At 39.6% G+C, this 27,797-nt stretch overlaps 2 protein-coding genes across 4 annotated transcripts in view; one reads left to right on the forward strand and one right to left on the reverse strand.

Annotated features, from left to right (window-relative positions):
- SLC5A8 (solute carrier family 5 member 8) overlaps window positions 1-9,111 on the forward strand; it is a 29,579-nt gene extending 20,468 nt beyond the window's left edge. Inside the window, exons 12-16 of one of the 3 annotated variants that reach the window (XR_005955704.1) lie at window positions 565-758; window positions 1,966-2,069; window positions 2,955-3,045; window positions 3,775-3,860; window positions 5,266-5,318. Coding sequence is in view for 1 of the 3 variants with exons in the window: in XM_041474408.1 (XP_041330342.1) it covers window positions 565-758; window positions 1,966-2,069; window positions 3,775-3,860; window positions 5,266-5,397 (516 nt within the window). In the remaining 2 variants the exon portion in view is untranslated. Of the gene's footprint in view, window positions 1-564; window positions 759-1,965; window positions 2,070-2,352; window positions 2,460-2,954; window positions 3,046-3,774; window positions 3,861-5,265 lie in introns of all 3 variants that reach the window. The other 2 variants (XR_005955705.1, XM_041474408.1) reach the window with 2 other exon arrangements.
- Window positions 9,112-12,346: 3,235 nt separating this feature from the next.
- The window catches only part of ANO4 (anoctamin 4), a 117,224-nt gene continuing 101,773 nt past the window's right edge, over window positions 12,347-27,797 (reverse strand). Inside the window, exons 21-27 of the mRNA XM_041474407.1 lie at window positions 25,807-25,904; window positions 23,328-23,470; window positions 22,190-22,342; window positions 20,783-20,930; window positions 18,227-18,346; window positions 15,107-15,212; window positions 12,347-12,538 (exon numbers count right to left, since the gene is read on the reverse strand). Coding sequence (XP_041330341.1) covers window positions 12,347-12,538; window positions 15,107-15,212; window positions 18,227-18,346; window positions 20,783-20,930; window positions 22,190-22,342; window positions 23,328-23,470; window positions 25,807-25,904 — 960 coding nt within the window. The remainder of the gene's footprint in view (window positions 12,539-15,106; window positions 15,213-18,226; window positions 18,347-20,782; window positions 20,931-22,189; window positions 22,343-23,327; window positions 23,471-25,806; window positions 25,905-27,797) is intronic.

Here is a 27,797-nt window from a genome sequence, read left to right on the forward strand (position 1 = left end):
ATTTATTATAGTAATGGTACTATAATGATACAGTAATATACTAATATATTAATATTAGTATGATATTTTACTATTACTATTTACAGGTTTACTAATCACTGTTCTTTACGTCTTTGCAATTGAAAGTTTTGTATATATACTAAAGTAAATAATAAAAAAATTACTAACTCTCAGCCACAACCCCACCTACCTCTGATCTAGGAGAGACTTTTTTGCTAAAACAGGTCACAAGAGAAAATTGAAAAATTACTTCTGTATTTGTTCAAGGAGGGCCTCAAATAAAGCAGGCTTTCCCCATATACCATGAAGACCAAACTTATCCTTTGATTGTAAAGACCTAGTGGCCAAATAAAAAGAGGTGTGCTTAGGAGCTGTGAGGAAAACATTGTATTTCCCCAAAAGAGAATGAAGTAAACTCCCCAGCACTTCCCAACTGTATATTTTATTTCTGCTATGGAGACTACTGTTTAGATTATCTTGACTATTTCTTATTCATCTAATTGTTGTTTCTTTCAAATATCTTTTGCTTTTCATTTAAATGCAAGTTTCACTTTTGTTTTGCAGGGGGCATTTGTGGGTCTTGTCAGTGGCTTCATTATTTCACTTTGGGTTGGAATTGGATCTCAGATTTATCCTCCACTTCCAGAAAGAACCAAGCCACTCAGTCTCTCAATTGCGGGCTGTAATATATCCTCAGGAAATTTAACATCAACAGAAATTCCATTAACAACGGTTTTCAGCACACCAGGTGCAGAAAGGTATGTGAGTTCATCAAGTGCAGTAACACTTGATGTTAAGCATGCATTTTTTTTAAAGAAACACAAACATATGCACAGTATTTGGGTTACTATAATGATCCTTCTCTGGTTTATCTACCACACTGTTTGAGATGCAGCAGTTTTCTCTGATTTTTTTTTTTCCTCTCAGACTGAAGTAGTTTGTCCAAGTTATCCCACAACAGAAGTCAAAGTAAACATTTCTATTGATCTGAAAAGCTTGAGTTCAATATTTGAGTTCAAAGGCTTGGATATGCCTTACTGTGGGCCACAGTTTTAAACAAAGATATCACTTATTGTTATTGGATTAGCTTCCACAATCTGTCACATGAATTAGAGTAATTGGCAGTTAAAGGGCAAAATGCCAGTTAGCAGCTCTACCTACAGCAACTTGTCTGTGCAGAGTAGTTCTAATCAGAACATTCAGAATGGGCACAATATACGGGATTTCCTCTGCTTTGCAACTGCCAAATGCCTTACTCTGGATGATCACAGTTAAGTTTAACATGAATGGCAATATAGAGAACAGCAGGAACAGAAAGAAGCTGAAAAAACACATTTCTAGGCTTTCCTTACACCTTAGAGCATTGTACAGTCAAGAGATATCCTGGCACACTGGGTGCCTGACATCTGGTTTCATGTACCACACCTCTCGCATGAGCCCTCCAGCATTGCTCCTGGCTGCTGGGAAGCACCTGTTGCAACAGAGCACATCGTCAGGGAGAGCAGAATGGTGTAAAGACAGTTGCTCTGCTGTTTCTGGCTGTTTAGAGCTGCATGGGGTTGATTTCCTTTGGGCTTTTTTTTTTTTTTTTTTTTTTTTTTTTTTTTTGTGCCTCTTCCTTTAAATAACATCACCCTTGCTAAAGAAACGAATCCCTTCATCCGGATAACGAGAGTGTTCAGCTCTGCACTAGATTCATAGCAGAGACAGGACTGTCCTGTTTTACCTGCTCTGTCTCATGCATTGCCTCACTCTGCTGGCTAGCCTTGTCTCATACAAAGGAACTTGTTCTGCAAATTTTGGAACAAATTTTCAGTGCACATATGATTGTATGGAGGTAGCTCAAGATTACCAGGTTGCTTGATTCCAAAGTATCTCTGTATTTATACACTGTGGGGAAACAAACACTTTGAAGTTGTTTGGAACAGAAAAGGAGAGATTAACACTTTTTCTGCTTTATTTCAGGCCTGCCCTGGCAGATAACTGGTATTCCTTGTCTTATCTCTACTTCAGCACACTTGGGACACTTGTTACAGTAGTTGTGGGAATAATTATCAGCCTCCTAACAGGTACGAGTTTCAGAGCTGTGATTGAATGTGTCTCAGATCTCTTTCAAACTAAGATGTCCTGAGAGCCACAGGAAGTGCCAGTAACCTATTGCAAAGACTGTGTATATGTTACCATCCTAAATCAAATTTCCTTCTCTCAGTGCTTCTGCATCCCACTCCTGGTCTTTGCTCACAGCAAAAGTTACTACAAATCTCTAAGGAGAAAGAAGTTTCAGCATATTTTTAAACCTAAGGCGCATAAAAAGAAGGGAAAAAAAGACACCTGTCTTTCCTGTTTTATTAGATGCCTGCAGGGGCTGGAGGTTTAAGATTTGTCCCTGAACATGGCAACAACTCCGAGCAAGGAAATACACTCATGCTTCTACAGGAAAAAAAGCAGTTTTACTTTGAGTGAGTTCAGAGCACTCAAGGGCTGTTGTCTGCATCCATAGAGTGCATGCTTTTCACCACATTCCTCAAGAACATGCCTAAGAGCTGCAGATCCTCTGCATGGCTATTTTAGCTTCTTTCTCAGTTTTCCAGTACTTTTGTGCAGAGGGAAAAAGCAGCTTGCCATGGGTAAGAATGGGGAGTTCGGTTCCAGCCCATGGTCTCACTACTTTTGCATCCAGGTCAGATGCAAGCTACACTTGTCATTCACCTCATGCATGGCAAAAACAGCAAAAAAGCAGCTGTTCTCACAGCTTTTCCCAGTATCCCCAGCCAGATTCATATAACAGCCCTCACCTTTGAGGCTGTTAGATTTCAAATTTTTACACTGATCCACAACGGCTCCAGGACTATGAAACTCCAAACTCAATAGACAAATTCACTTCCATTAACTTCTCTATGCCTTGCAACTAATAAGCACAAGCTACAGTTATCTAATTTTCTTTTTCTTCTCAGTTTTTAGAAGATTTGCTCCACACTTTCTTTCAAGCACCTGCACTTCCCATTGCTATAGTGGTGTTTGAACCCAAATTTTGCTTTCTCCCAGGTAGGGATCAGGTTATTGGTCATGAAACAAAGCATGAAAACCAGACAACTTACTAAAACCAGATGAAAAATACTCAGCCCAAGAACAGAAGCACAAAAGAATTAACTCAGTCACAATATCACCCTGCTTCTCATGGAACAAGATTCCATTTAAGCCTCAGGTAGCAAGCAGAGCTAATTCCCAGCACCCACATCTCTTTTGTTCCCCACCCAAGAAATAGTTAATCTTCCATTCCTTAAAAGTGCCCAGACATTCCATTAACCCTCATCCCCCCATCTTGGGGATGCCCTTAAATAATTCACTATAAAAATTGCTGGTGAGTTTGGGGACGGGAGTCTTGCTGACAGGGAGCTGGGAACTGGACCTTGGGGTTCAGGGTAGCACTTGGTGCCACAGCTCCTGGACTGGCACAGTAGCCCCAGATGTGATTTATTCTTTTCTGGTGATTGCCAGATTCAATTTTTTTTTTCCAAAATAGGAAATCCGAGGAGAATCTAAGAAACTGGGAAATAGCTAAGGCAATTCAAATAGACTTTGAGGGATCATTTTATATATTGAGAGGAGTAGGGTATACGTTTTTGTAAAGAAATGATCCCTAAGGTCTGTGATTGCTTGATGGCTTTTGTTGCATGACTCTGTCCTGCTTGCCTGGCCTGGTGCCCATAGCTGGGGTCTGACACATGGTTTGCATGTGTAAAGCTGGCTGAATAAAGCTTGTCTATTTTGTAGGAGGACTAAAGCAGAACACTGATCGTAAATTCCTGCTGACCAAGGAAGATTTCCTGTCCAACTTCTCATGGTCTGAAACTGAGCAAGTAAGTGTAATTGTGCATCTCTGATTTAAATCAGTCTTTCCATGTGAGGACAAAGGCAAACAAATTTCCTGGCTTACATTTTTCCAATCAGGATGAATAGCACCTGATGCTGCCTGATAGGACTATCTGCTTTAAGGCAGTAGGAGAGCAAAAGGCAGGTGGGAGTAAGACAGCTGCCACAGGCAACGAAGCAGTTTTGCCACAGTTTAGCTTCAGTCAACAACAGAGAAGCAACTGAGGAAAGGGACAGTTTTCTCCATGTTTCTGCTAAAATACTCTCTAACTGGTCTCTGGGAAGCTGCCCCAAGGCAGCTTGGACTCAGCAAAGCTTCCTTTTTTGTGAACATGTGTTTCCAAGGGCAGAATTTTTTTGTGACTTCGGCTACTGTTTGGGAGAAAACATTTATAGTCAGTGTATCTGTTTCCTAGCTCTCATCCTAAGAAAAAGAAAAGGGGAAATATTATCCATTGGGAGGTAGAATATGGGGAAATTATTTTTTAAAAATAAACTACGGATCATAATCAATATCGTCAGCTGAACATTCAAACTCAGCTTTGTTCTGTAGTTCATATCTTTAAGATGGTTCAGCTTGCAAAATGTTTTTCCTCAATTCTTACAACTTCTAGAATGATCCTCTGTATTTCAGCTTCTGGATAAGATCACCAGTGAAAGAAAGGAATATTTTACCATACTATTGTAATGCCATTTGCCAATGTCAGTACTGGACATCAGCTATCCAGTTACTGTCATTCACTGTCTTTAATGGGTCAACATCTGCTTCTACTATCTGGGAATTTAATCCCTGAAGTATTTTGAAAAAGAACAAAACAATCCACCACCCATATGGAAACTTATGCCCACAGCCATACTGTCTCTTATGTGGCTAAGAGTGGAATAACAAGTGGTTGGTACCACAAATACTGCAGAAAGTTGATGAGATAAAAAATCAGGGCTAACTAAGCAACTTTCTGCACATGAAGAGCTCAGTATCTCATTCTATTTAAGAGAAATGTGACATCAAAGCAATGGTGCATGCTAATCTGCTCTTCCTGTCACAGATGGGGCAAGGATGAAAGGTTGGGAGTCAATAGCTCAAAGACCTGGTGGTGAAATATCAGTAGACATGAAAACAGCAATTAGGACTTTGCACACCCAAACCAATTTGCAGGACAAGAACATTTTGTGTTACAAGAATATTTTACACGATTAGTACCTTATGCAATCCAAAACTTTCCATGCCCCTAGAAAAATACCATCTACTGCAATGAGTAAGTATTTGTGCTCTGTCAGCAGCCAACATGTTTCCTTGTATGTCAGGCCTGACTCTGCTGGCCAAAGAAAGGTCAAAGAGAGGAAGACTGTTTCTTCTGTTTCACAGCATGGCTTTTGTCTTTTGCTTTTTAGCCGGAGAAAGTGGAAGTGTTGAACTGGAAACCATTTACCATGGCAGACGAAGGAACTGACAACCCTGCCTTTAGCCACATTGAAATGGATGTTGCAAGTGACAAGAACAAAGTCAATGGTCTTCACATATGACACGAAGCCATGTCAGCCCATGAGGACGGTTCTGTTCATGTCAAGCACTGTTGATGTTCCTGTTCTGGGTCACTTACCAGCTCTGCTGGGGTCATGGGCAGGCATCTGCTGAGCTTTGTGGCACTGTCGCCTTTGCGTGACCTTGACATTAGTCAAGAAAGGAATCAGGTTTTTCTTGCACTTCCTCACTCTCTCTGGCTCTTGGTGACAGAGCCTAAAGCAATGTTTCTATGTGAAATATTTGCCTGATATTTTTTGATCCTCCTGGAAAATATCTGTTTTTAATCTCATTTCACCCTCAGAGTGAATTTTTTATTTGGAAAGAGTACTGTTCGCCCAGGCATGGCTGTTTTCCTGGCTTGTTTTTTTTTTTGGTTTTTTTTTTTCTTTTAAGGCAATGAAAGTATGAAGAGATTAAGGCGTGGGACCTTATCAGATTGCAAGAAACAGTGGGTCTTTTTTTATGTTTAGGAGGTATATTTAGTGCTATCTGATTCTTCTGTAGAACTGATTCTGATAGCATATTTATTTTGCTGGTTTTGTCATCTATGTTTTTTTTAACCCACTTGTTTCATGGCTACTTGCACCTTCTCCTCTGTGCTCACTGCTGGGAGCTGCAAGAATGACTTTGGTGGTGGTAGAGGCAAGAGTCAGTACTGTCTTTCCCTTCATGCCCTATCTCCCTGTTCTCCTCTGTCTTGCCCTTGCAGAGCTGGTCCTCATGAAGGAAATAATCTATTTACACTTTGTATTCAGTGCCATAGACCAGAACCACAGCAGCCTTCTGCTGCATGCCCATCTTGCTGGCCTAGGATTGTTCTTGCACTGGGCTGGGCACAGTGCAGCAGAGATGTTAATAAAGAAGATTCCCTTTCGGCTCTACTGGACAAAAGTGAAGGCTGCATCTGCATTTGCCACAGCAGTTCTCTCAAGAGCTATGAGCTGAAACTTTCTTAGTCCTTTGTGTTCTTGCAGTCCTTGTTTTCACTCTGGGAATTCGTGTTCAAAGTTGGTTCAAATCAGGCAAGTGCATACTGTGTTTTGGCAGGTGTGCAGAGCCCCTGCACAATTCTCTGGGATGGAGAAGGGATCACAGACAATGTCATATGGTGGAGGCTTCTCCAGGGCTGCAGGGCGTATGGAATGGCCTATCCTCTGGTGGGGCTGCAAAGAGAAGGTTAACAGCCCATCCACATGAGACCATGCCCTGTGCTGGTGTTTTGGGAGGGTGAAAACCCCCATCGCTTTCTTCTTCTGCTTGCTTTTCGGGACAGTGGGGAACAGACTGATCCACTGTGTTTTTTTTGTGAATCAGACTTTTACTGTGTCTATACGGGAGTGTTTAAAATTCTTCTACAACAGCAAAATTAAGCTGGAAAATTAAAACCATTGCAGGAAAGCTGAGCTGTGATGCTTAGAAGGCAGTCATGCTTGGGAATCAAGTGAAAAACTGACTGCATGCCTTAAATGCTTTCTAAAAAGTATACTGCATTTGTGCCAAGTCCTGAGCTGCTGTAACTTGGAAAATGACACAGTGCTAGCTTAGTGAACTTGACTGGGGCCCTGTAGCATCTAAATCAATTTTTTCCTGTGCCCTTATGGCAGAAGGCACTTGATGATCTGCTGCATAAGATGAACTGTTAGGATCAGAAAACAAAGGTGAAAAAATGGGCTCCAAGGACGAGACCAGAAGAGGCCAGCCAGACACTCTGTGGGTGCCACCAAGGCCATGACTCCATTGGCTAACCCAGCGCAAAACTATGTGGTGATGGAGGCAGATTTCCCCCATGCCTCCTGAAGCATTTTTTTGCAGTATCCAGTGCAGAGTTTAGAGCCAGCCCCTTTTCTCACTCCTCTGCTGTAGCTCTGGTTCAGGTCAGTGCCTAAAGCTACTGTGTGGAAGGGCTGTGATCAAGTGGGTTAGATCCCATGAGTTATATTGTGTCCCTTTATCTGAGATCTGAGACAAACAACAGCATCCTGAATAAAGTCTTCTAGGATTCAGGACAGTCCCAAAACAGAGATATTTTGGGACTATTCAAGTTACTCTGAGACAATTAGCCCATTGACTGAAGCAGCTGGTTATGCTTCTCAAGTCTCAGAAGATTAAGTGCAGCTCATTCACCCTTGTGCCTTGTCTTTGTGACCCAGAAACAGATACTGCATTCTGTGCTATGTAATACTTCTTCAGCCTTGAAATATAACAGTTAATACTTACTGGGTACTCTCAGCCCACAGATCCGAAAGAGGGTAACCTCACGCTGCTGCAGAGTGCTGGAGTGGACTGGTGTGCCTCTGTGTACCTGTGCTTGTGAGTAAGCTGTAACAGAGAACAGAACCCTGAAGCAAGCACTTATCTGTGTGCCTGCCAGTATGGCTACAGCCCTCCCAATCCAAATGCTGCATTCCCACCTGAATGTGCTTCTCCAGAGGGTGACAGGACTGCTGTGTGAAACAGCATCAGCATGTTCTTTCTGCATCACTCTGTGCTGAAGTTACTGTGCTGTAGTTGATGCTGCCTTAGATGATCTGTGACTTCTACCTGTTTTGTTCATGAAGACTAATATTCCTGGCTGTCAGACTTTAAAAAAATGTAGTTTTCTTCTCCGTGTTTTGAATTCACTTAGTTGTTTAAAACAGAGGAAATGTGTAAATTACCATCTTACCTCCCCTTTATTGCTGAAGTCACTATTTAAGCACTGAGCATTTAACTCGAATTTTGGTATGAAGTGAAAGTTTGGGCCACGTGATATTTATTGGTCCACAATCATAACATCAAGATGACTTTTCCCTGGGAAGTATATCTTGCTGTAAGCTGTTTAGAGACAAACACCCTTACGCTTCACAGGTGACCTAAGCAGCTACCCCATTTCTTGCTATCTAACCTCCCATGACTGCTCCAGAGCTATAAAGTGACTCTTTTGGCTGTATTTTTTTCCTATATTCTTCTTAATTGGCATCATTAATTAAAACAATTAATTGATTTTCAATAATATTTTCTCTGGGAAAATATACTGTCCTCTGCTAGCTGAACTCTAAGCCAGGGCCTTCCTTGTCTGTGTAAAAGCAAGATAATTCATGGAGTCTCCACCATACTCCTGCACCCTGATCCTTCATCTCTCCCAGCTAAAAGCTCACCTGATAAAGAAATGTGGGATGCTCAAAACTGACTCATTTAACAGGAGTGGGAGCACTCCACAGTGTCCAAATTACATGCAGCATCTGGCAGGGTCACGAGACAAAAAAATTAGGAACCTGTTTAAGTAAAAACTTTAAAAAACCCCAACTGTAAAACCACAACAGTAACAATATTTGACTATGTGAATACACAAAAGAACCACAGAGAGAAAATAGTGACAGATTTTGTCTCTTTTTGGTCTGCATTTAAATTTTACTTCTATCTGACTGGTCAGTTTGCTTGTTGAACAAATAAGGTAAACAGAGAGAAACTCATGAATGACAAGCAGTAAATATTTCATATGCATAATTTATTTTTAAAGTTTATTACATCACATTATACAAGCATTAAACATGGCTTTATGTTGATGATTTTTTTAAAGTGTGAAAACTTGACATTCTTCTCCATAGAATTTTTCTATTTACAAATAAACAATCTATATACTTTATATATATATATATATAATATATATATGTTCAGTAATGTAACTCCCCGCAGAAAGATTTAAAATAAAAAAGAACTGATTTGTAAACACAGTTTCTGTTGTAGTATTTGGTGACTTGAATGTAGATGATGCTCTATGCCTAGATTTTTCTTTTGTCAGAGTATCCAGGTTGTTCATTTACATTTTTATTCTAAGATCTGTAAAACCAGCATGGGACAGAATGCAAAAAACTTAGCAAACAGGCTGAAAAACAGTCCCAGTATACATTTTTTCCTTGGTTTTAAAAACTGGCACGTAACTGCTCATGAAGTACATGCTGCTGTCAAGAATGGCCTATGGAGAACAATCCTGTGCTGATTGCAAGATGATATCACAGTAAATCCTCTGATGTGTGCTGTCCTGCTTGCTATGTAAAATGTCTGTGCCATGCATTGAAGTTGCAGTTTTTTCTCATTCTCTAGAAGGTACTGCTCTTGGGGAGCTGGAATAAGTAAACAACATACAGGACTGTCACATGGAGATTTAAACAAAACCCATCATCAGATCAGGAAGAGAATGGCATAAATTAGTTCTCGAGAGATTAGTAAAATTTCATTTATTATTATACTATTATTTGTATTTTATTTTTCTAGAAAATAAAAAGGGGGCATCTTTCCTGAGTGTTCTGCTATGTAGCTCTGAAGGACTCCAGGGAAATCTGTTCATCAGACCAGCAGCAGAGAAACCTAGATGGGTTGGCTGGTCAAACTGAAGTGACAGAGATGTACTCAGGGTCTGCCAGGGAGGTCAGAGCCCCTTGCAGCATCATAGCCAGCACAAGCTTGGCAAGCAGCCAACCTATGGTCTCATTTAGAGCACAGTGGGATGCATCTGCTAGCAATGTGTTGTCAGGAAAATTCATCCTAATGCAGCAATCTTGAAAACTACTCTCAAAAGCAATTATTATCTATGGCATTTCTGCTGCACATTATTTGTTTTGGCACATTTTATTGCAGTGGTTTCTCTGGAGTGGAAGTCAGTTTATATTCTACTGTGTTTCAGTTCAGTTCTTGAAGTTACTGAGATCTAAATTGACACAGCTGCATCTTACTGCAGGGTTTTGCAAAGGTCCATTTTGCTCATAGGGGTGACACTGATTTTATGCATGGCTCACGTCTCACTTTACTACTTAGTAAACAGTTTCTAAGCTCTGGTCATCTGTTGGTTTAGACATTAAACAGAGGGTATCCAAAATAATCCAATTATTCATGAGAATTTGGTCTGAATATGATTTTGCACAGTGATCCTGCCCCAAAATTCCCAAGCTGCAACTGTAGGTGGTGGATGATAAATACTAACCCATCTGGCATGTGTGTATTGGAGATCAACACTGCCTGATCCCCACCCCCTATTTAGAGAGACAGAAATATTCCTATTTCCCCACTGTCCTGTGGGCTGTGTCCACAGCTGCTACGAGCAGAAGCAAAGATGAACAAATTCACTTCCCCATTAGTCAGGAATTTACCCCACAACCACTACCTGTGCTCCCCACTCAGTTTGGCACCAAGCCAACATAGAACAGACAAGTCCTGAAATTCCTTCATTGCTCATGTTGTTTCATGGGACTTTCAGGCTTGGGCCAGGAGCAGCTGATAAAGGGAGTTGCTATGTCATTTATCCTCTTCAGGTAGGATGGTGGGCTGCTACTGGAGGAGGTTCCTTGCTTTTTTGTGTAGGCAGGGAGTGGCTACAGAGAGGAGGAGGCTCAGATTTTCTTTCTTTCCCTCTCCTTCCTCAAGTCATATTGCCTTTCATCAAAGCTCCCCCCATTCATGCAAATAGCACAGTTCTCCTTTGCAGTGGAAAAAAGTTAATAGATCTAATCTGGTGATACTCGTCTTGGTGCAAATGGTCCTGTTGTCATGTGGAGCTTGAGGTATCCATCTGTAGGATCTTGAATTGTGTGGTCTCTCCAGAAGGGCAATTTCTACTCCTTCAATCAAATTACTTCCAGAATAACTTTTAGAAACAACTGATTGAAGAGCTTTCACAACACTCAGTATTTTGATTCATTACTACATCCAACACTTATGATATCTTCAAAGCTACAAGTCCACTCTTTTGGATTAACAGTCTGGAAATTTTGAATTTCTTAATTAAATCAGAAATTTTAAATGTCTCAATATTAAGGAATTTGCTAAAGGATATTGACAGTGGCTTATTTTGCCCAATTCTAACTTGCAGCCTGTGTAGAATTGCACTGCATTAAGAATTTCAAGCTGTTTCATACTACAGTCTGTTGTTTTGTTTTTTCCCTCCACCCCTTCATAGACAATGGAATGATGAATACAGAAAGTGCTACAAGTGTAGATATTCCTGATGACTGCGTTTTATTCGGCTCACCTTGTTCATCTGCCTTTTTTTGTTTATTTTACTTAGGCAGATAGGTCTATAAGGTGCTGTCTGCCATGTGTTACGTGTGTGAGTACACCCTAATTCCTGACTAGGCCTCAATGTGATCTGGCAACACAAATACATGGGCAGTTCTGGGCAAGATGCCCTAACCTGATTTGATTCCTTCAGACACCAGACAGTCCTATAGCTGAAAAGGCACTGTTCAAAACTTTAACATGTATTACTGACTTTTCACAGTGTCATTTCCAAATGAATGACCCTACAGCTAGATACCTCTGGCCACATTTAGATGCTTGGCTGTCTGCCTGCACTTCTGATGCCTACATTTTTCAGCTTTATTAGGCCAATTGATCAGACTCATGATCATGCATCTCCTTCTAGATAATACTTCAGTATTGTTGAGCAATGGAAATGATCCACCTACGTGACCTTAACTGGTGGCAAATGCAAACTAACGCGGTTGGGTCCGCTGTGGAAGGGAGCAACGCTGCCATGCACGTGCTGCAGGTGGTGGCCACACACACAAACACTGCCACGTTGCCAAGGCGCAGTCACTGCTGATGAAGTAGCAACTCCATGAGAATGAGTAAGATCACCAAGTTCTGTAAAGCACTGGAATTGTGTAACTGCTTTGAAGTTCAGGGCCTTGAATTTTAGTCAGGGCCTGGGAGCTTCCTGGCAAGAGTGCAGAGACTTCGTATTGGTCTGATGTGCTTGTGTTGACATCAGCTCTGGATGACTAAGCCTTGGAAACACCTCTAATTTCAAAAGGCTTATGACAAAATCCACCCTATTGAAGAGGGGCACACATATGCTAAATGCACACAACATTACTGACTATTCCTTTCAGTGCACTCTCTGCTGTAGAAAACCAGGATTTTTTTATCAACGAGAGTTCTTATCTTCTTTTAAGCAGTTTCTTCCTCATCCTGTCATGGCCACTCATTGTGATAAGATTTTCCATTCTTTTTCCTTTCCTTCCTCTCTTTTTGCAGACGTTCTAGCTCAGCTTCATACATCATTTCCTGAATCAGGTACTTCTCTCTCCTCATTCGATCTCTCAGATCTTTTGGAAGATCTGGAATTAAGTAGGAGATCAGATGCTTTATGCAAAAGACAAGATGCTGTGAACACAAAAAAAAGGAAAGAAAAATGTAAAACCTCAGGAAGAAAACTACTTTTTGTATCTTCTGAAAACCATCTCTTTCTGATATGCAGAGAGATTATATGTTTAAACTAAATCCATTACTAAATTTCAAGATAAAAAACCATGACATTTTTTTCCCCAAAAAACTCCAGCCAGTCAATGGAGTGTGGGTCACAGCAGAAATTATGAGCAGGTGGATTAAAACAAAACATAAACATTTTTTCTTACATGGTGTCTCTTATCCAAAGACATATTCCTGTTTAGCAAACACCACAATTAAATACAAGTTGACTGATCCTTTGTCCCTCCTATTTTAGGCATGACACAGCAAAACTTGAGTTTGACTGCATGAGTGTCCTTTTCTGTTTGATCAAAAATGCTGCTTGAAGATTTACTCACTTCACTTAAGAGGTGGAACAGATAAACAGAAAAATCCTCCATGTCAGAAAGGACATACATTCTAGATTGGAGAAAATTCTTCTCCAAGCAGAACCCTTCTTTTGAAAGCTGACTGAAAAGAGAATGTAAAGTGTTTTCCCATGTATTCTTCCCTCATGATAAATAAACTCACAATACCCTAATTGTTGGTTTTTTTTTTTTGCCAAACCTAAAAAGAGAAAAAAAATCCTCTTCTGCCTGTTTAGCCTGGACAAAGAATTCCTTTTGCAGTGATAGGAAATACTTTTGTTTGTTTTCAAAGGAGGTTAAGTTATCCAAAACAAACCACACTCAGAATGCCAAAAAAGGGCCTGAGCCTAAGCAGTTACTTAATTTATGAAAAAACCTACCTTGAATCCCCCATCTCTTTGTGCAATCTTTATTGTAAGCATGCAGCAATCACAATACAACCATTAGTATTTTCAAATAAAAAAGTTGTGGTTTCTGCTGCAATTACCTTTTTGATTTCATAGATATAGTTAACTTATAGTTTGCAGTATGAGTGGCTCATGTTGAGGGAGGCAGATATGAGCCAGCCTATGGCTTTGGTTGAGACAAAGCAAAGTCAACTCAGACGTGCCCAGTAACGCTCAAAGTTATTCCACAGTTGGTCACAAATTTATTTGGACACTGAGACTTGAACAGGGCTCATTTTTCTTGCCTCACTTCTCTTTGTGCCTACGCTGGGCTGCCTTTATGTCAAGTGTGTATCAAGAGGCCAGGCTCTCTTCAGTCTTTAAAATTTGTAGGCTGACCTGCCAAGACCATTCTTGTAGTCCTTTTTGGACATGCATACCCTGACTTTCAGTTCTGACTTCTCATGAAACTAGAAGGGATTAAGCCCAGCAGGCCACAATCAAATCTTTCTCTCTTTCTTTCACTTAATATTTCCCTGAGTGTGGAACAGATGATGGAAGAAATTATCTCCTTGGAAACCAGCTGCTAATAAGTTATCCAGTGTAAAGGAAGAAGAGAGCCCAACCTGCAGCGCCATATTCCTTCGCCTGGGAAGGTCTGAAAATTGCAATCATGGGGAACTTGCTGAAGTCCTTGGGCTTCTGCTGAGCCACAAATAATAGAAAAAATAATCTAGAAAATGCTTCTTCTCCACCTTTGCTCTAACACAAATGCTTGTTTGTTTTCCAAACAAGCATTGTTGTGTTATCCAAAGAGGTGTGTTGAAAGCTCAGTTCAGAATGAATTTACACTCTTCTGTGAGTCAGAATGCAGTATGTGCTCATGAACATTTCATATATGCCAGTATGGTGACTACAGTTTCCATATCTGTGTTGAATACCCCATTGCAATGATTTCAGAGCAGAGGATTGAGTAAAGAGTTTTTTAAAATTATGTGTTCCTTCTTTGGCTTCTTCACTGTGTAAAAGGCACCAGGATATTCAGGCACTTGAAATTAGGCCTTAAGAGCTGCTTTTTTTTTTTTTTTTTTGGTAAATCATCTTGTCCCATTTTTCTACCCTTCTGGCTCTCTTTTTCAAAATCAATGTGGGAATACCAGTCATGTGAAGTTGGTATTATCTCCTTTGGTTTGCCTTAAAGATACCTGAGATACTGACAGTAAATACTAATATTATGAACATAGACAAAGGTGTTGAATCCTTTTCATTGTCATCATCTTTGTGATGCCAACCATTCTGGAGGAATGAAGGTCATTAAAAAAAAAAAAAAAAAAGAAAAAGAAAAAGAGCTAGATGTAGAAATACTGTAACTTCAATTGTCATTGTTCCTCAGTTGCTCAGATTTAATATTTTCTTCTCATGTTCCTTCACCCCTGTCCTCACACAACAGTCAGCATAGAGCTTCCCAACCTAGACAAGTTACCAAAAAAGTAAATAAAAGCTTCATTTATTTCCCCCTCTTTATAAAATCACTGCTACAATTTTCAGTGTTATATTCCTTTTTCTATAAGAACCTACATTCCTGTGACTGTTCAGAAAACAAAGCCGAGAATGCAAAGCAAAATGTAAGTAGAAGAAACTAAGACAAAAACCACTTCAACAGCTGCCATCATAGATCAGCCCAATGCAAAGCTTCAGAGGGAAATTTGTTTTCTTTTTGGTTTTGTTCTGTCACCTGAATGGTCACTGACCTCAAAGACAATAATGAAGGCCAGGCGTGCTGCTAAGACGTGCCAGAACTGCAGCGTGTAACCGTAGGGCACTGGCGAGTGCGGAGGGTCTCGGTAGTCCCTGTACCTGAAAGACAAGCACACTATGGGAGTTAGCAAGCTCTGCACTGCTGCCTGGGCCAAGGCAAAACCAAAACTCACCACCTTTTGATCATTACATTCTCTGCACCAAAAATGAGCTCAGTCTGAACTGCACACGTTATCCTAATGCTGCTTGCTTCTAAGGCTGGGCCTGTGCCAGTGTTTGATTTCAGGTCAGGTGCCTGCTTTTGGAGCAAGTGTCCTGATCACCTCCACTTACCATGCTTTTCTTCATGCAGATGGACTTACTTTCAGCTGAAACCTACCAGTAAGATGCACTCCAGGAGTTCTAGTGGAAATTGGGTACAAAGGACCCAAACCAGTGTCTGTCTGAAGAAAACCCCTGAAACAAATACACAGGATGGGAGGTGCTTTGCTCCTACAGCATCTCCCTTGGCAGCACAACATGTGCCTTTCAGGCATCTCTTCAGAACTTGGAGAAGGGTGGGACGCTCTGCTCATTTAAGGGACACTTTAGTCCCTTTATTCAAGGACATTTTAAAGCTGGAAATGTCCCCGGTTTTGTCAGCCTGATAGTTCTCCCAAAATCCACATAAAAATGCCCCATGGACTTCACCTGGCCCTTAATCAATTAGTTGGCCATCCCCGGTGTAAAACACGTCTCATCCTGACTTCAGCAAAGCCAGCACTGCACCTCTTGGTATATCAAGAGGCGAGGATCATGTGAGAAAGTGATCTAGTGTCTTTTCTCACAGTGTTATTTGGAAGACTTTAGGTCTCCAAAATTTATAGATATTTATAGGGAAAGTTGGATCCAGGAATACTCCAAGATTGTAGTTACAAACCATGAATCTGTTTAAGTCACACATTCTGGAGTCCATTTTTACTAGCAGTTTGTTAATTCTAAAATAGAACTGTGGAAACCTTATTTAAAAGTAGTGTAAAAATTTTTCGCTTCTTCATCTGTTTCCTAGATGGGACAGAAAACCCACTGTAAAAAGATATTGAAAATACCATAGTAAATAATACAGGTTGATCACTAAGTTAGTTTTAAGAAACTAATGAAAATGCAGATGAATAAAAGAAATAAACATTATTTAATCTCTGACAATCTGTATTTCTCCATGAAGATTCACCTTCTTAGATTGCAGAGGGTGCTATACAAACTGAAATAAACTGTCAGCATCAAATCTCTCAGAAATTGCAGTATTTCTAGAATAAGTTCTAAAAACTGAGATGGTCTTTCCTTGTGCAAGTAGCATTCTGACTTCATAATTTAGGATGCTTTACAATATCCTAAGCATCCCAAAAACAGAAATCCCTGGACCAAGTCCCAGTAGAGTATATATTTTCTTTTTTTTTTTTTTTTGACTTGCTAGGAATCCACTGTTATGAAAAAATAGTTAAACCTTCTATAAACAACCAGAACAGCACAGCACTATCTGTGTTCCAGGTGATCAGAAGTTAACTGGGACTTTTTTTCAGACAAACTGCCTTCCTGGAAAAATGCCTACACTATTACACAGTAGAACGTAATGTTTCCTTACCTGCCTATCAATATCTGCCCTGAAGTGCAATTAAAATGACTGATGCTTTAGCAGAATGCATTTTGGTAAGAAGCTGATAAACTCAGATAGAGAAAGATGTTAATTTTCTTTTAAGGGTAGATATACATAAAAATTCAGTGTCTCCCAAAAGGACAGATATATCTTTTGGAGATTTATCACACCAATTTTAATAGCGTTCTGTTTAGGGGATATTGAGCAGACATTTTTTTTTTTTTATTGTGGGATTTCCATCATCAAATTTAAGGAGCAGCAACTTCATGCTAGAAGTTGGGGAAGAAAGGAATTGAAGGGGGGGAAGAGAATGGTCAGAATGACAAAAAATTATTAAATTATGCTATAGCAAACAATGTGTAATGGAATATTCTCACTGTGGTTCTGCTCCACAGGTGAATTCAGCATTGGAATACTCTTTCTGCCAAATAAGTTGCAACAATCTTAAATATCAGTTAGTTAAATGGAAGCATTGATGCCACCCCCTTCTCACATTTATTATGCTATACCACTCAAAATTCTTCCTATTCATAAAAACATTGCAATATTGCAAATACCACTGACTTTTGCTGTATCACAGACATTTGTGGTATCACAGAGTATCTTTTGTTCTTTAGGCACTTATAAATAAAAGGATATTTTAATTCTTCACAGTGAAAAATATTGGGACTAAGTGTATCTGCTAAAGACTACCAGGTCTCATGCTTGTAATGTAATATTGCAATTAAAAAGTGGTCGCTGTATTTGTTTGGTATTTCTGGTTGGGACACTATTTAAGACCTTTATGTAGACCCTTGACATTTTTGGCCATTAAATTCACTCAGGTACAAATCTGCCATTACAGACTTTTCTCAGACTGCAATTTCTCCAATCTGTTGTTGAGGACAAAGACGTGCAGATAATTAGCTGCTCATCTTCTTTTGATTCAAACACAAGTATATGATTATTAGTAATAATTACACCAGTAAGCAATGACATAAATGTATTACCAGTTCAACAATTTGAAAATGCTGGATTTGAGGTTTCATAAAGGCAGCTTGTGACAGAGCCTGTTTATGTCTGGCAGACCTGTGAAATACCCCAGTGTGGCCTCTCCTGGGCAACCTTGATTTCCTGTGCATGCCCTGTGATATCATCTCATCACAACTGGGTCTCACTGGTACCTAAGTAATCAGGCACCTGTTACTGGCCCTTTGATACCATATTTATCCACGATGATTGTGTCTGAGTCAAGCTATGACACCATAAAAATCTTGCATTAGGAACACCCTCCAGATACCAACTTTTTGGCTTCTCTTTTATCTGAGGAAGGAATCATTCAGGTAACAGCCAAACGGTACCAAGAAGAGCATAGCCCTGAACAGCACAGTTAAAACTTTCCATTTTTAACTTCTAAAAATCAGTTTCAACTCCAGATTTATTATGATGCTTCTCCATTTCAATGTCCTAAAGCAGAGAATTAGGTTGACCAGAAACTTACCTGCAATATTTTAATGGGGAACCAGAGAACTCACTTCCATTTGATGTTGGCTCTGAACGGTTTTCAAAGTCAGACACCAGAAATACTGATAAACTGGCATTAACATAGCCAACCATACACCTAGAGGGGACAAAATGCTGTCAGCAGGACACAGCAAGGTTTTTCCATTAACTGTTGTACCCAGGAGGATGCCCTTTGGGTTTCATAAAATCCAAAAGTACAATTTTGATGCTTATTAATATTTGGAAAGGATGCTGAGGCAATATAAAAGAAATGCTAAAGTAGGTCAGATGAACAATAAAAGTGAAGCAATGGTAGATTTCTATGGGAGAAGGAATGGTGAAGATTGGGACTGATTACTTTTGAAAAGTCACCTAAATGGTGAACAGTAGGGGCAGAAAAAATAATGAGGAGTGTTAGGAAGATAATCAGAATATTCCCACTGTTACACTCATGTACTAGCACAAAGGGACACTAAATCAGATGGAAAGATAACACACTTAAAACAGCTTTTTAGAAAATGTCCAGTTAATCAGAGGAACTCCATTCTAGAAGAACCCAGCATGACTGAACACTATGACTGAACACTGTGAGGGCCAGGCAAAATTTAGAGAACACTGAGTAGAAGTTATGTCCCCTGTTGAAGGGCTGTGGGTGTCAATAGAGGGCTCAGGTTTGGTGTTAATAAAGCTAAGGAGATCTGGCCAAAATGTGTTGTGCTGTTCATGCTGCACTGCCCAACACAGCTAAGTGTAGGCACACTACTTATCTTGGTGTAGAGTACAATGCACAGTAAGGGTTGAGGGATTTTGGTTTTGGGTTGGGTTTTTCTAAATATGGAATTTACAGTCTTTTAGAAATTATATTCAAACAACATCTGGTTTTGTTGCCATACTGATTTCATTTGGAACTTAATTTAATTCCAGTATTTTTCTAGTATCACTGTGTGTCATGTGGATCTAATACCTACAGTTGTTTTTTGAAAGAAAAGAGTACCTCTTTCTTTTAAGCTATTCAATAACAGATGGTGTTCACACCTTAATTTGAGAAAACTCACTATTCCTGTGGATTTTTGAATACCTTCCTGCTTTTGTTACAGTACCTACTAATAACATTATTCAGAATGCTGACATAAACAGTTCAAATACAGGTTAGCTCCTTCAAAATATTACTACCTGACAGCTTCATCTAGAAATTCACTCAAAGAAGCAGCAGAAGTGTGAAAACATTGTACTAGGGGTTTGTGAAAAGAAGATAAGATCCAAACTGTGAGCCGAACTGCTTCCCTTGTGCAGAACTTGTTTCAAAGCCACTGAGTCATACTTGAGTCTTAAGAGAAATATTTCTAAAGGTGTTGTTTTTCATCCACAGTGGTCCTGAGAAAATCCTTCCTTATGCTTTCCTTAGCAATGAGAGCTGCTTACAGTATAAAGCCTGTAGGTCTTTATACTGGCACGAGCAGAGGCACATGCTCAGGAACAACTGGCATCAGACAACTTTGCCCCTGAAGGGATTTTAACTCTTCATGAAAGTAAACAGAACATCCTCCCTAGCCCCAGCTAAAACGCCCAAATCCTTGCGGGACAGGAGTTAGCAGATCTGCTAATCGGGAGCTGCCACACCAGATGCCCTTCTTCTGTCAGGATGATTAAATGTATTGACAGTCAAAAGATGTCAAAGAAGCAGCAACAGATGAACTCACTTTCTGCAGCAGGGAGTAAAAAAATCGATCTGCCATATGTCCAATACAGAATGCAAGCTCTCTGTCACTGTCTACTGTTTAGCCTGGGTTTCTTTGCACAGCAGGGTTCCTCGCTAATGGCACTGCCAGAGCATTTGCAAACTGTGTCTGTGTTTGGCTGGATCCAGTGACCTTCCCGGAGCCCAGCAGCTGAGATTTCACAAGTGGCCATGCAGCAACTATCTCATGCTTGTTGATAGCGTGCACATGCTAATATAATCTCAGTGTTTAGCAACACTGAAAGAAAATCCACTTAGGCAGCAGGGATTCAGATCACAAATGTTTCCTGGAAGATTTAATCTAAGAACTCTAGTTTTAGAAGAAAAACAAATTGCTTTTCTCTGTAAGTATATATTGTTATATTTGCTAGAAATTTCTTCCTCTTGCTAGACACTACTTTTTAAAGTAATACATGCTGAATATTACATCAGGAAAAAAACCCAGTGTACAAGTTTAAGATGCTCAGCAAATTCTTTACTGATTAATATCAGAATTGCTTCAGAAAAAAAACCAGGATTATATCCATGTACTACCAGCTGGGAAGTACAGCTTGGGCAGCATCCTCTCACACACACAAAATCCCTGAAATAGCTCTGCCATGTTTGCCTTGAAGTACCATCATGGATCACGGTCACTCAGCAACCCATTCTGTGAATATGCAGAGCATCAGTACCTATGGTATCTAGTACCTAAAAACAAACAATACGCTTGGTTTAGCGGAATCAGAACATACACAGACAGTAATACTGCATCTATTCAAATAATAAGAGATTTTTGTGCACATCTGTTTCCCCCCACCAAAAATAAAGCCTTACTTTTGTCCTGCTTCTCCTTGGCCAGCACAAGGTCCGTATTTGTAAGCATAAACAAGGCGAGGGATGAAATCTGATGTCACTGCTATGACAAATGCATTTGTGATAACCGAAAGAATTCCAATGCCTTCCAGGATCCCGTACCAGATGCCTGTTCAACAAAGTAAACAGTATGTTTGCTCCAGGAAAAACCAGAACCAAAGTGCTTGAAATACTGCATGATCAGAAGTAGTTTTCCCCACTGCACAAGGTGTTTTTATGTAGTTTTTATCCAAGAGTCACTGAGTAAAAATAAATTTTCTTATTGAATAGCTGATCACTGTTCTCATCACTGTGAATCACACCAAAGGAAGGTTAAACATACCCATTGATTTAATGAGGCATTGAATTGCCCCTGAAACTTTGCTAGAATGCAGTTTATTGCATCTGAATCAACATAAAAATGGTATTCTTCTGTGCTTCTATTAATTACATTATAGAACTGGTATTTTACAAATTGTGTCTGTAGTGTATACTATGTACGACTGTTGTCCAGTCTTGTGCCAGAACCCACATATTCACACTGTTGTCATTTAAAGCTTTAATCAGACACAGACTTTAGGCACATGGTAGAACGTTCTAAGAGCACAAAGCCTGAGCTTCTCCTGTTTCTTGGTGTGGGCTATGGATTTTTGCAATGCAGTTGGTTAGAGATGTTTCCTATTTACCCCTCTGAAAACACCAGGGATTCAGTGCTGGGCAGATGCATTTACTTTTGAGCTCTCCCTAAAGGTGCTGTGCTTTTGCATACTGCAAGGGCAGAAGAGATTTGTAGTCAAAATAAGTTCAGAGATCCTTTGCAATAGTGTGTTGCTGGATGACCTCAGATTTATGTGGACCTTGTGTTTAGCAATGTAGGTGTGACTCACTGAGAGCAAGTGTCTGCTGGGATCCAGACCCACCCTGTCTAACCCACCAGGGACCCGGTGGGCACTTCCCCTGAGTCACAGGGGAGCTTGGTTTTGGCCAGGTAAATATAAAACATACAGGTTCCTTACAGCTCCTATGGTGGCCACTTTAACTTGACTTTCATGTATCATCTGATTGATCTGTCTGGTTATTATATTCAAGTTGAGCAGCAGCATGTGTTGGCACAGTGTGTCTGCCACAACAAAGCACCTGCAGAGAACACTGATCTTTTTACATCTTGGCTGTTAAGACCTCCAGAAAAATCATTAAAATACATTTTCCAATATAGACTATTAATTGCATAAGTAGATTGCCATCAGATACTTGAAGTTTTTTTAACAATCAAGGGTGTATTATTAATTGGGTACATGACTGAAAATACCTTAATCTGCTCTTGTTTGAAGTGGTCAAAGCTTTGACAAATAACACATATATATAACAAACACCATACAAAGAGCTCACCTATATCTTTGGCTCTTGAAGCTAAAGGTCTTCTCCACTGAGTAACAAATTTGTAAGCATCAAGCCGAATTTCAATAATATTGTTTAGTAAGGCCAGAAGTGGTGCCAGTGGAAAAGCTGCCACAAAAATTGTTGTGAACCCAAACTGAAGAACTGGGGGAAAAAAAAGGAAATATCACAGAAAAACTCTTAGAATCCAATCCCAAGGTCTAAGATATCAAACAGTGTATGCAAATAAGCAGTATGTACAAGGTATACAGACAATTCTTGTTATGACATACTATATAATGGTCTAGTGGCACTTGTACAGCAAGTACAAGTCAAAAGTTAGAAGAAAGAATGAAAAGACCCTGGAATGGACAGCACCATCTAAATTTTCTAATTTGGAATGAAGTTCTGAGGTGGACAAACTGTGCTTTTAGAAAGGGACATTTTTACTCCAGTATTGACCAGGATCTCTCAATACTTGTAAAGATTAGGGATGGATACATTCCTTTTAATAGTTCAGATGGGAAGCAGTTTGAAATTCTGTTTAAGTTTCTAGAGGTAGGTTTTCAGAGTATCAGATTTCCCATTAATTTGAAAATAATTGTGTGAGGGAGAAAAGAAAAAAGCAATCATGACATATGCAGTTCAGTCACATAGGGCAAAATTTCATGGTTTTTTAATATCCTTTTTTGAGCAGTTATTCTCCTCTCTCCTCTGGATAGAGCAGTGCCTTTTTTGCAAATGTGAGGTAGTAAATGAGGGAGGATTTTAAGCATAAACAAGCATGCTGGTCTGTACCATGAACTTCAAAGAAAAAACACAAGACCGCTTTCTTTAGAAAAGAACAGCAAATTTCTTCAGAAATGTATGCACACAAAGAACTGGGCTCTGGTTTGGAAAAACAAATCCAGAATGGGAAGTGTTTCATAGACTGGAGGTTAGCAAACTATCAGCAGCATGCTTAACTACATTGGTTTGGTTCTTAAAAACTGATTCCCATTCTTCACCTGACCTGTGAGAATGAAAACCTTTTTGCAGTCTCCTTAGCTTCATATAGTGATAATTAAAAGAATTCACCAGCTCATATCAACAAAAAAACCAACAGCATCAAACTATAGTGAAAGAGAGAGAATGAAGGTTATATTCATACTCATTTCTAGGTATTCATCAAAGAGTCCATAAGCATTCATAGGCTGCAGATTATAGTCCTTTTCCCACTGTGGGAAGCTTGTTTTTCCCTGTGTGCCATACTCTTGCCGTAGTTTTCTCCTGGTCCACCAGTTTTGAATTAGCCTACATTTCAAATTAAATAAAAGAAACAAAGTAAAGAATATGAATGGCTATTTATCACAAAATTGGAAGATGTTAAGTGGGCACAGCATATCCTACAAAATTCATTTCCCGATGTACAGGAAAATAGAGCATTGGTAATACATGTGGATGATGACACAGCATAATAGGTATGAAAACAGATGCAGCTGATGAGCTGTAATCCCAGCCTATATGTTGTTAAAATGGTGAAAGCATTTTGACATATCTTCATTATTTATTTACTTATTTTTCTCTGCACAGAATGCCAATTCACTTCAGGGTTTGTTTATGTGGCAGAATGCAGTGCTGTGTGGAGATAGCTGAACTCAGTAAATAAGAGTGCTAATGCTCCTTGATTCTTTCCTCTGTGCGTGACCTGGCATCTCTGCATGGCTCTACAGCGTGCAGGGTAACAGCCTCTGGGCAACCCTGGAAGGGAAAAGGCAACCCTGAAAATGGTATCTGCAGCCAAATATTGAGAGGAGAAAGAGGCAGAAAGAAATGTCTGAATTACCATGGTGGCTGAGAGATGGGTGGCTGACATAGGAGCCACCTCCACCTCAAGAAATGGGGAACCTGTACTGGACATGGAGGGAAGATGCTGCTCCCAAAGAAATGCATGTGTGAGACCACTGAGAAAGGCAGTGAGCCAAAAGTGAAATGAATTCTCACATCTGAGCTAAACACCTTTTCAGGGAGTTGCACTGATTTGGCCTACAAAGGACACCAGTTAAGAGTTATTGTAGAGAGAAAAAAAAGCCCGAACCACAATGACAGGTTTTCTCTGAAGTTGTGGTTGGCCACTTTGTCTCAGTAAGAAAAAAGTGATAGATCACCCAAATAATTCAGTCCTTTTCCTGACAATGCTTCACTTGCCCTCACAGTGGCCTGGTCTGGTCTGTGAACGGTGCCAAGTGACTGCAAATCGTAATTTGATTTGCATAAGGATTTGGACAGCTACTTGTTTTCTTGAATCTTAGAGATTATTTTTTCAATTACGTAATTTATCAGAAAGATTACAGCTTTTCCTGTCTTCCTTAAAGAAGTGTAGCTGAAATTGAGTGCAGTTCAACCGAATTCAGGCTCAGATTGCAGGGTTGCCTCCAAGTCAAGTCCTCTGGCCATCCACATTGGGTTGGTTATCAAGCTCTTAGCAGAAAGGTGTTTTGCACGCAAAAAAGAAATGCACCTTCTTGCAGCATTTCAGGGCTAGAAAGTGAACTGAAGGGACTGGAGAGCAAACACATCTCTCATCAGAATAAGTTGAAGCATTTCACAATGTTGTGACTCTGTCTTTTATGTTGTGGTTTTCCTTGTGACTCTGAAGTGATTAATTTCATCTAAAGCAGTTTACTCCTATTAAACCACTTGTTCTTAAACAATCTCTTTGTTAAGTTTCAAAATCTGTATTAATAGAAAGCAGAGAGTTCTAATGAAAACTGGCAAAAGTGGTAGGGAGTGGAAAGGGAAGGATCAATACTGCTGCTACTGTTCCCTCCTGCCCATCCCAACTAATCCCTGCAGCCCTAACAGCTGCAAAATACTGGCAAGAAGTGCTAGGCCCAGGAAAGATGGAGAAATAGCAAATCTCTCTGAACTTTGCAAGGGCAAACTTTCTGACAATGTCAGCTCTCTCTTAGATTTTGACTCTTGCTAATTTCCCTTGATGACCATCCACACTCACTCTAGCATCAACAACGCTGATAATATTAAACCTACATAAATCATATTAAACATGCTCATTAAATACTAATCAATAAAGAATGAACCAATAGGAAATGAGTAATTGCCAACCTTTTAGCTAGGGCACAGCTTCATGTTACCTTGACGATCACATGGGAACCTGTCTACATACCAGTCAGTACATTTTTCTCTCTTTCAGAGTGCATGTGCCAGCAGTGCATTTTTTCCAGCTCATATCTGCTCTTTCAGGCATCTTTTATCACCCAACAAAAATAGAATTTAGAACTTACTAGTATAGCTAAGAAATGATACATATAATATTTTTCATGTAAGCAACATAATGGTCACACAGTTACTTTAAAGGAGTTTTAGAACACAGAATACAATTTAACAAAATTAAGTACTTCCCATGTATTACTTATTTGTTAATATTTATATTACACTTTCACTTTTCCAAACTATGTCCAACATGGAAAAAAGCCTCAGGCATCATCTTTATGTCTGGAGTTCTGCATCCTTGGGGGTGATTTTCTGTTGTAACGGCTGCTGCATCTTGTTTTTATAAACTGATGATAAGGAGAACATAAACTTAGCATTCTGTGACCTATAGAAGCACAGGTATTATATTCACTTACGGATATCCCAATTCCATGAAATTATTCCATGTCTGCTTTAACACCATTATAATACCCATTTGCATACAGAGATCAATAAGGCATCCACTAGGGTGGCACTACAGGAAAAAAAAAATAAACAGAATGTTAAATAGGAATTATGCTGAGTTTTAAAACATTTATTAAATGCTATAAATGATACTGGATCATTTACTAAAAGGGAATTAAATTAATTTTCCTTATTTTTTAAGGAAGTGTAACCTCATGGGAACAGATGACACTGTATCATACTGTCAGCAATTTAAGCTTATCACCTAATTCTCTGCAGAGGTCAGAGTCAGCTGAAACCAATGCAGTTTTCACAGCAGTGCTTCTAACATGCTGTGCAGCTGTGGGCAGGGCAGAGGCAAAGGCCACCAAGTTTCTCCATTGATTTGAATTGTTTTTGGGGAGGGTGGCTGTGCATCAAGTCAAAGAATGAAGAGAAAATTTCTCCTGGCTGCGCATAAACCAGTTTATGCTTAGAGGATAGACCTAGAACTATTAGTTGAGTACTATGTAACATCTATGACTGAGTAGACCATGCAAAGCTGTTCTCGAAGAACTAAAAATCTCACTGCTGAACAACAATTCTTAGCGTTTCTTGCTGAGTGCTTGCTTGCTTTAGCAGTGGCTCCAGACCCTGAAGCTGTGGTGCCGCTTTTGGGAGACATCTTCAGATAGTACAAATTTAGGTAATTTTTAATCTGATATTGTAAAAAGAACAAAGGGATCAAATGGTTTCAACCCTCAAAAAGCACTTTGTACAATTGGCTTTGCAGTTCCAAACAGTGTAGTTCAAACTGTATTTTAAAATCTTGGGTATTACAGATAAGTCAAAAAAAGTCACTGTCACAGAACTGGAATTATTTCTCTCTAACTTTTAGGGAGACAAAATAATTATGACCTGGAATAAAATAAGACATTAATTTCTTACATTAATTTCTTACACATGATTCATTATCCAGCTCTCAGAAAATGGATCACTGCTGAGGTTCTGCTGACCTAATTTAGCATTATTGGGATGACTGGGTGACTGGGTTGGTTTTTTTGTTGTTTCTTGTTTTGGGGGGGTGGGTTCTGGTAGGTGTTTTTTTTTGGGGGGGGGGGTTTGTTTGTTTGTTTTTTTTTTTTTTTTTTACTTCTCTGTCATTATTACTAAATCATCATCCTTCTGTTTTTTGGAATCGGTAGCATGAGTGAATATACCCTGAGAGAGGTGGGTGCAGTATCAATGAAGTAGCAGCAATGTTACAACCATAACATCAATAATATGTAACTGGGGTCTGAGTATGTCCATGGGCACTGGATTAGTGTTACTAAATGTCTTAGACTTGGCAAAATTTGACAGGTGAAGAGAGGGGTATTGGAGGGATATCTGGACATGGTATTCTACAGCAGGTTAGTTCTAATAAGACCTGGCAGATACAGTCAATAAATTTAAGACTTTTCTATTAGACTATTTTTAAAAATTATTATTATTAGACTCTTTTTTTTTTCTCTGAGAAAAGCTAAACAGAGACTACTAAGAGTAGCTTCCACCAGCAACTTGCCCAACCTGTAACACCTCATTGTTGCACTTTCCTCACAAACCTGGCTCTCTTCTCCTTCCATCTCTTCTCCTGCAGAAAGATGAGTTTCTTTCCATGTTCTCTGATCCCTCTGTGAAATTAATCAGCCCACTAATTCAGCCAGCAAAAGGAAGTTTACTGCTGATACAAGGAACCGAATAGGCTCCTCACAGGGTTGGACAGGTGAGAGCCAATGCAGAGGAAGAGAAAGGAGCAAGCCTCAGGGTGAGGAAGGACGACCAGAACTGTTTTCCTTTGACACCAGCAAGTTTCTAGGTCAGCTCAGCCCCAGACAGACTTTGGAGGGATGTTAAGCAAAATTCTGTGGGCCCATTTATCAAGTATTCTTCCCTTAAATGAACAGAATTCTCTACAAAATTAAGATGGTTTTATTAAAATTCA

Source organism: Pyrgilauda ruficollis, unplaced genomic scaffold (genome assembly GCF_017590135.1).
Source record: "Pyrgilauda ruficollis isolate IOZ18807 unplaced genomic scaffold, ASM1759013v1 scaffold32, whole genome shotgun sequence".
Classification (NCBI taxonomy): Eukaryota; Metazoa; Chordata; class Aves; order Passeriformes; family Passeridae; genus Pyrgilauda; species Pyrgilauda ruficollis.